This window comes from Elephas maximus, chromosome 12, assembly GCF_024166365.1.
Source record: "Elephas maximus indicus isolate mEleMax1 chromosome 12, mEleMax1 primary haplotype, whole genome shotgun sequence".
Classification (NCBI taxonomy): Eukaryota; Metazoa; Chordata; class Mammalia; order Proboscidea; family Elephantidae; genus Elephas; species Elephas maximus.
In genome coordinates, this window is record NC_064830.1 from 90,431,092 (window position 1) to 90,439,579 (window position 8,488).

The following is an 8,488-nucleotide window of genomic DNA, read 5'->3' on the forward strand; positions in this document are numbered from 1 at the left end:
TTTAGTGCAGTGCCTAGGGCTTTTTCACAGCCCCTTTAGGGTAGGGACCTGGCTGTTAGATCCTAGGCTGACAGGTTTTTTATGTTGTTGTTTTAAATTTTGATTTTTGCAGTGCTTGAGGTAAAGCTGGCCCGTCGTGTGCACCGTGACCCTGAATTAAAGCAGCAGATCCCCATGTGGGGAGGCCCCTGCTTCTTCATTCTGCCTGCAGTGGCTGGAGCTAAATCCTCTCTACATGTGTGCCCAACTTGAATGTATATATGAATCACTTGGCAGTTTTGTTAAAGTATGGATTCTGATTCAGAAGGTCCAGATGGGACCCAAGAGTTTGCATTTCTAGCTTGCATTTCTGGTGATGATGCCGCTGGCTAGAGTTTGGCAAAGACTAATTTCCTGTTCATTCCTCTCATTTTACTCCCGAAAGGGAACTTGGCTTTAAAAAACAATGCTAGATAAGAGAAAGATCACTCAGGAAGGGCTGGTGCATACAGATTTTTATGCTAATTAGCTTAGGTCCAAGCCAGCACTGGCTTCTGCTTATTTTCCTCAGTCTTGTCAAGCTTGAATGCGATATTTGAGTCAGCAGATGTCTGTTGTTTCAGATGCTATTCTAGGCCATTGGGCTAGGAGCAGTCATCCTGGTGCAGATTATTGCTGACATTGTTTGTACACGTGTTATGGCCCAGTTGCTATTGGGTTGGAGGCTATGGCCTACATGAAAGATGGGGAAGCTGAGGTATAAATTGGCCTAAAATGTTACAGCTGGTGAATTGGAGCTGGAATTTGAAACCTGTATTCTTTGTCTAGAATTTCTGCCCTTAACCATTGTGCTATGCCTGAGATCTGAGGAGACTTCTAGTAGAACTCTTGAGGTCCCCCCTACTAAGGAGGCCCCCCAAGGTATTTTTCAAGTTACAGAAGTTGTTTCTTAGAACCAGTTTTCCTTTGCCTCAGGCCTGCCCTGGTGGTTCGTAGCTGCTGTTTTGGAAGAGACCTGTCAGGCGTGTAAGTGTTATCTCTGGGCACATCTTTCATGAGAGAACCATTAGTTTCCTGTGAAGTTCTGTTTTTTTTTTTTCCTTGACATTGGTTGCCAACCCCTGCTACGGGTCAACACATTCCTCTTCTTGACCTTGGGTTCCTTGTTGCCATTCATCCAGCTTTCCTGCTCCCTCCTGCCTTCTCCTTCTTGCCCCTGGGCTGGTGTGATGTTTTATTTTTAGAACCCTCTGTTAGATGCTAGAGATATACAGTAAGAGTCATTTATTGATCACTTTTTACGTGCGAGGCACCTGTACAGAGGTTGAAAAGTCTGCTTCTAAGGGCTCAGTCTAGTGGGGTAGTCCTATGTGGAAATAGACCATGACAATGTGGTGTGTTCTGGGAAGTGCTACTTGAGCCCAGAGGAAGGCACACCTTACGGGTGTACTTGTACAGGTAGGAGATTTCAGGGTATCCAGAGCTCGGGAGCCAGCGTGTGCTAGGGCACCAGCTGTGAGCAAATAGTGTTGCTAGCATCATGGAGTATGTGAAAAGGATAATGGGAGAAGAAGTTGGATAGGGTCATTAAGGGCCAGACTGGAAGAGTTTAGATGTCCTACTGTTAAGAGAGAGTGAGTCCATACCATACCCATGAGTTAGCTTTGATCACTCAGGACCTTGGAAGTAGACAAGAAGCAAGGATTACCAGTTAGCAGGTCTGTTGCTGGTGATACACTAGACATGAGCCAAGTGGGGGCAGTAAAGTTGAAAATAGTTGGATGTAAGTTGGAAGAGCTAGACAGAACTGTGGCTGAATCTGGGCATTATGAAAGACACTAGGATTTTTTCTGAGTTTGTGTTTAGGCTGCTGCTGTTGCCAAATGTCAAGATAGATGGTAAAAGAAAGGCAACTTTGGTTTTGAAAATGGTTAGGTCCTTGTGGATGTGTCTTACCTAGTGCTGCCATAACAAATAGCACAAGTGGATGGCTTTTACAAAGAGGAATTTATTCTCTCTCAGCCTAGGAGGCTAGATGTCTGAATTCAGGGTGTCAGCTCCATGGGAAAGCTTTCTCTGTCAGCTCTGGGGGAAGGTCCTTGTCATGAATTGTCCCCAGCTGAGCTCAGCACAGGGTCCTTGGGTCCAAAAGATTAGGTATTCTGGGTCTTGTTGTTTGTGGTATGAGGTCCCCCTGTCTCTCTGCTCGTTTGTCTCTCTTGTATCTCAAGAGATTGACTCAACATGCAACCTAATCTTGTAGATTGAGCCCTGCCTCATTAACATCATAGAGGTGGGATTTACAACATATAGGAAAATGTTATCAGATGATAAAATGGTTGACTATCATACAATACTGGCAAACATTTTGGGGGGATACAATTTAATCTGTAACATACCACCCTTTGGCCACTCAAAAATGCATATTCTTGCCACATATAATACACATTGACTCCATCATATCATAGCAACAGTCTTAACTCCAAGTCCAAAATCCAAAAAATAACTGTCTTCAGAAATCAAGAATATAAGTTATCTGCTTCTAAAGTACAATGGTGGAACAGGCACAAACTAGACATTTCCATTACAAATGGGAGAAATTGAAGGGAAAGAAGGGATAACAGGATTTGTAGGGAAAAAACATCACAAAGTTTCGTAAAGCAAAAATTTTATTTGGGATGTATTGAAAAAGGCAAAAGTGGGAAGCTGACAAGCATACTGCTGGAGCTTATGTCTGCCCGAGTCCAAGGAAATTATAGATAAAAAGTGGGAGAACGGACAAGCATGCTGTGAAAGCCATGTCTGCCTGAGTCCAGGAAAATTACAGAATAAGAATGGGAAAATGGACGTATATTAACGTTACAAATGGGCAAAACCACTGAAAGCTTCACCTTTTCACAGGCTAGAAACTGATCCGACATTTTGAATTGTCTTGATAATTGGTACAGGTTTCAATAATGACAGGAGGGCCCTCATCGGTCCAACAAATTTTCTATTCACTAAATGCTAATAGAAAAAGATAGGAGTGGAAAGTTTTTGTGTTCTGTTTGTTTGGTTTATGTGAAAGTTTCCCTAAAAGATATTTTACAAGATTATCTTAGCTATTTATACTTCAGGTCCCAGTTGATGTGTCCTTGTAAGTCCAGCTTCAGCTGGGTCACATTTTAGGACAGGGAATAATGATTCCAATATTATTTCCTAAATCACAGGCACCAAGCAAGTCAGCAGAACACTCTACATTAGCTCTCAAGGCTTAAAAATAATCCTCTGTTCTCTTGAGACCATTTAAGACAATGGCCCTGCCCTCCAGACTCTAGGAGTTGGCCACACTCTTCAGATTGTGAGTGAAAACCCCTTGACCTTGGGCTTCAGTCCGTCTTCCAGGCCCACTGAAATGGTAACTCTGTCCTCTCGAATTTGGGTGGCCCCATTCTAGTCAATCTGAGTGGTGACTCTACCCTTTGAGACCCCAGAAGTTGTGGCCCTACTCTTTGAGACTGAGGCAGCTCTGTTTCCTGTGTTCCTTGTTTCTTCGGCTTCTGCTTCCTGGTTCCATGGCTTCTTGGCCCCTTGGGCCTTACTGCCTGTGTCCGCCCTGCTGCGGTGAGTGTTCCAGAACTCTGTAGCTCTAACCATAAGTGCTTGGAGGTACCCACTCCACCAGTAAGGGCACTCAGCTCTCACTCCATGGGTCAGCTCCTGAACCATCTAGCACAGGTCTCCTGGTTCTGCTGCTGCTGTTTTCCCTGCTGCTGCGTTTCTGTGATGTTGCTTCTCACTGCCATCTGCGCCATCTCCGTTGTAACAGCTCTCCACGTTTTCTTGAGTCATCACTAGAATTGTCTGATGTCCATAACTCCAACAGTAGTCCCGTCAAGGCAATCCAGGCTTTTACTGTTAAAAAAAAAAATTTTTACTGTTAGGCCGCTTTAAAACATCCAGCTTCCACCCATCCACAGTTTCAAAACCACTTCCACATTTTAGGTATTTGTAAGAGCAGCATCCCACTCTCTTGGTACCAAATTCTGTCTTAGTTAACTAGTGGTGCTATACCAGAAATACTACAAGTGGATGGCTTTAACAGAGAAATTTGTACTGTCAGTCTAGGAGGTTGGATGTCCAAATTCAGGGTGCCAGCTCCAGGGGAAGGTTTTCTCTCAGTCAGCTCTGGAGGAATGTCCTTGTCATCAGTTTTCCACGGTCAAGGAGCTTCTCAACATAGGGACCCTGGGTCCAAAGGATGCGCTATTCTCCTGGCTCTTGTTTCTCGGTGGTATGAGGTCCCCGTCTCTGCTCACTTCTCTTTTATATCTCAAAAGAGATTAGCTGAAGTTACAACCTAATCTTGTAGATTGAGTCGTGCCTCGTTAACTGCCTCTAATCCTGCCTCACAGGATTTACAGCGCACAGGAAAATCATCTCAGCTGACAAAATGGTTGACCATCACAAACAATACTGGGAATCATGGCCTGGTCAGGTTGACACCCATTTTTCAGGGACACAATTCAATCCATAGCAGAAGCATCTCGGGGAATTGAATGAGGTTTGAATTATAAAATGCAAAAAAATTTGAGAGAAGAGGGTTGAAGATGGCATGGGGAGCACCAAATTTTATTGGCTGGCTGGCTAAAGAAAGATGAGCCCACAGGATACACTAGTGTTAGGGCCGATTGCCCTTGTTGAGGAAGCTCAGCCTTTCTCTTGGAGCTCCAGGTGGCACCAGGAGCAGTCCCATGTGGTCGGATCGTCCTCCTGTAGCAAGCTACTTGTTTCTCCTGTCGTTCTGGTGATCCAGTAGATAACAACAGGGAAAGGGTTACACAGACTAGAACCGCCCTTGTACAGAATGAGACCAGGTATTTCTGGAGGAGTGTAAGCACGCTGCATTTGCTAGTTTTGTGTGATCTAGTTGAGCTGTACAAATAAGCTTTGTTCATTGTGGGCTGATGTAGCATTGTGAATGGCACAGAGCTGAGTGCCTTGCATCCTCACACCTGGATCCTAAAGAGAGGATGTTGGGTCTGCTTGATGCCTACTTGCTGCTTTGCATACTATCCTGCCCATTCAAGGCTAGATAGGGTTTGGGTGCAACCCCTGGTTCCTTCAATAGCGTCTGGAAAGGGCTCTTAAGTGTTGTTTCCCATAAATACTCCTGTTTCACCTTCTAGGCAAAAATTAATTCCATCAAGAAAAGAAACGAGCTGTGGTTGGCATTTTTCTGGTCGGAGTAACTTATATAGCCTCTTTCTCTGGGAAGTGGGGTGAAGCAGAGGGAGCAATAAGTCTGCTGATGTCAGTGCCAGTGCCAGAAGGGACCCTAGAATTGGTAGGTTGTGTTCTTTCATCCTACATGTAGGTAATAGTCTATTGCTCTAATTCAGCAAATTTATTTTTTCCGTGGCAAAAGTAAGGTAGAGAAGCTACGTAGACTAGTCTATTTCCAAACGCCCCCGACAATCAGCCCTGTATGGTTATGTGGCGGGGTGGGGTGGGGGGAGCGCTGGTAGTGCAGTGGTTAAAGCCCTTGACTCCTAACCGAAAGGTCGGAGGTTTAAACTCACTAGCTGTTCCGGGGGCGGGGGGGCAGGGGGGGGATGTAGCAGTCTGCTTCTGTAGGGATTACAGCCTTGGAAACCCTATGGGGCAGTTCTACTCTATCCTGTAGGGTCGCTATGAGTCGGAATTGAGAGCACTGGGTATGGTTCCTGGCATGTGTGCACGCTTCCACTTTAAAGCTTAGACCTGCACCATAAGGATGTTAAAACTAAAATCTCAAGGGGGTACCTCTCAGGGGTAGCACTGGAGGGGCCACCAGATGATGAATGAGGAGGAAAGAGTCCATGGTGACTAAAGCAGAAAGGATGGAGGAAGCATGGTCTGGGGAACCTGATGCCATGACCTGAATCTGCAGTCTTTGGGATTTTAGCTTAGTTCTTTCTTCAAGTGCTTTCAGGCTGGAAGGAGGAAAAACACACACGAGTACAAACTGGTTTTTCATATATTGTGTATAAAAAAATCAGACTCAAAGTGAGTTAGCTGGAACTGCCAGGGGCTGGATGTGGGACCGCTGCTGGGGAAGACACCTCAGCTCTTCTCCAGGTCAGACACTAGGAAGGGCTGGGTGTCCCTCAGGGCCTGAAGGAGCAGGTCCTTGCAGGCCAGGTTCCAGGCAGGAGTAAAGCTGAAAAGCTTTCTCATCTTCATCGGATTGGTGGCCTCTGCCAGCACTGCCTGGTACTGCTCCTCGGTCAGAACCTTCCCGTACAGGGCATCCAGCACCCCATCCACTGCCGTGACCCGTGTGATGAGGGCTGCCCGGTGCTGATCCACAAAGTGCGATGCTGGGGGTGGGAAGGAGAGCATGTGAGCTGGCACCCAGGCTAGTGCTGGGGTCTGTCCCTGCTGAACACGGCTTTCTTCAGAAACTTCTGAACACAACCCTAAGGGGGTAATCCCACCAGGACTCCAGAGATAAGTCTTCCTTGCTCCCTCCCACCAGGCCTGGCTCAAGGAGGTGTGTGTGGTGTGTGGGTGGGTGGGAAGGGTTAGCCCAGCCTTGGTCTCTCCTGGTGTGCCTGGCCTGGCATTAGAAGACAGGCTGTGCACGAGAGTGTGTGGGAAGGGGCAGGAGAGAGTCCAGGCAGGTGAATTTGGGTGTGGTGGCCTCACCTGTCTTGACTGCCATCTGAACAGGGGCTGGACGGGCGGATGCAGCTAGTGCGGCTGGTGCGGCTCCAGGGCCTGTAAGAAAGTGTTAATTGTTCCCTTCCTACAGTATCTTTCCAGTCTCTGGTGTCGGGTCCTCTTTGTAAGATGCCAGGTCAGGGCCAAGGGCGGAAAGCCTTCCTTCCCAGCAAGAGGAGCCGTTTTTTGAGGGTAGGAGGAACAGGAAGTGAAAGAGCGCGAGGGGGTAGACGTTCGGGTTCTGCAAGGGGAAAAAGTTTGCCGCAGAAGAGATACTGCGGGAGGCTTGGGGGCGGCTTGGGGGCCTGGACTCCCGCCGGGTGTGGGGAGGGGCGCTCACCGTTGATCTGCATCTGCAGCTGCTCGGCGGTCTCCCGCATACCAATTTCGCGCAGTACCACCGCCGTGAGCTCGGCGCCGTACTCCTCCAGATAAAAGCTGACAATCTTGTCGGTGAGATCCACGGCGTCCATGGGCAGCAGCGACCCCCGCGGGATGCGCCCGTAGCCGTCGCGCAGCTGCACCGAGAGCAGCTTCATCTTGAACCTCCTGAGCTCATCCGCGGTCAGGTACTCCAGCGCCTCCAGGATGGCGTCGCGCGCGCGCCACATCGTTCCGGGGTCCCCCGCCGCTGCCGCAGCTCACCCGAGCTGCCCGAAGCTGCCGTCGACCAGGAAGTCTTCTCCGGGGCGGGTCTTGGAGCTCCCCGCCTTCCGGGGACTCTTGCCTGCGCCCCAGCCGGTCACCCTAGGGCAAAGCCTACCCTCGACTATACCGTTGGTTCCTGCCCACTGAGGCCTCCGGACTCGGGACCCTGGCCATTGGGGGGCGCCAGTATCCCATTCTCGGGCTGGTCTGCGAAGTCGGCCTCGGAGCCGGGGCAGAGAGGAGGTCGTGGATGACACTTGAGTCTCTGGACATGACAGCTCTCAAAGACCAGGAACCTGGACTCGCTCTCACCGAGCTTCTTAGAGCGCCAAAGCTTAGAACCCTGGAATTCTAGAACCCTGAAATCTCCACGTTTCCCTGAACCTTAGCATCCTCTCTCACATGTTATAGAAATCATACCAGCCAGAAAAATGATCTCCCCAAATTCTATGCACGGGGTGGGGGTGGGGGGGGGCTGTGTTTTAGCTTTCTGAGCCTTAGTTTCCTCATGTGTAAAACGGAGATAATGACACCCACCAAGCTGACCAGGAGGGAAAAGAGGCCAAACAGAAGGCAGGTGCTACATGTGCACCTCTCACCTGCTCTTCTGGGTCAAGCCCCTTGGGCCCAGAGTGGCTGTCCATCCATGGCTTTCCCTCCAGATAAGAATTTTCCCAACCATTGCAAGTGGTTCTTGGCATCACTTCCCAAGAAATTTAGCTTCTGGGATCAAATCCTGACACCCCCAGGAAACATTTGGTAAGGTCTCAGTAGCTATCAGATACCCTGAGTGAGTGTCCATCCCTTGACTAGAATGTGAGCTCTATGTCCTTGTCCATCTGTCTTGTTCATTGCTGAATCCCCAGCATCAGGAGACTGTTGGCACATAGTAGGTGCTCAGTAAAGTTTTGCCAAGTGAAGGAATGAAGGAGGTTGTGATGCAGCTGTATTCAAGAACAGCCCTTGTGTGTGTTGTCCCACACAGGCTGGGGTAGTACTATATGTCAACATCTTTACCATGGGTGGCACTCGTGGTCCCACAGCCAGTGTCTTCTGGCTCATGTTTGTTATCACGCCTCTTTACTGGTGTTTGTCCTTCCAGAATCTCCAACTCATTCCATGTGCTTCAGTCAGAAAGATAACACCTTCCTAACCCACACATAGGATCCTGGCCCTC

The 8,488-nt window shown here is 48.5% G+C and overlaps 1 protein-coding gene across 1 annotated transcript; it reads right to left on the reverse strand.

Moving 5' to 3' along the window:
• Positions 1-5,959: 5,959 nt before the first annotated feature.
• On the reverse strand, positions 5,960-7,428 carry LOC126087250 (apoptosis-associated speck-like protein containing a CARD). The gene is made up of 3 exons (XM_049904535.1): positions 7,004-7,428; positions 6,649-6,720; positions 5,960-6,320 (listed from the first exon to the last, which is right to left on the reverse strand). Exons 1-3 carry the CDS (start codon positions 7,272-7,274, stop codon positions 6,064-6,066), a joined length of 600 nt encoding a protein of 199 aa, XP_049760492.1. The 5' UTR covers positions 7,275-7,428; the 3' UTR covers positions 5,960-6,063.
• Positions 7,429-8,488: the final 1,060 nt, after the last annotated feature.

What these genes read in the sequence shown, in the direction of transcription:
- LOC126087250 (XM_049904535.1), bottom strand. Translation starts at nt 7,274, where the DNA reads ATGTGGCGCGCGCGCGACGCCATCCTGGAGGCGCTGGAGTACCTGACC. An exon ending in GCTGCAGATGCAGATCAACG is followed by an intron (nt 6,721 to 7,003) that starts GTGAGCGCCCCT and finishes ACTTTCTTACAG; the next exon opens with GCCCTGGAGCCGCACCAGCC. An exon ending in TCAGATGGCAGTCAAGACAG is followed by an intron (nt 6,321 to 6,648) that starts GTGAGGCCACCA and finishes TCCCACCCCCAG; the next exon opens with CATCGCACTTTGTGGATCAG.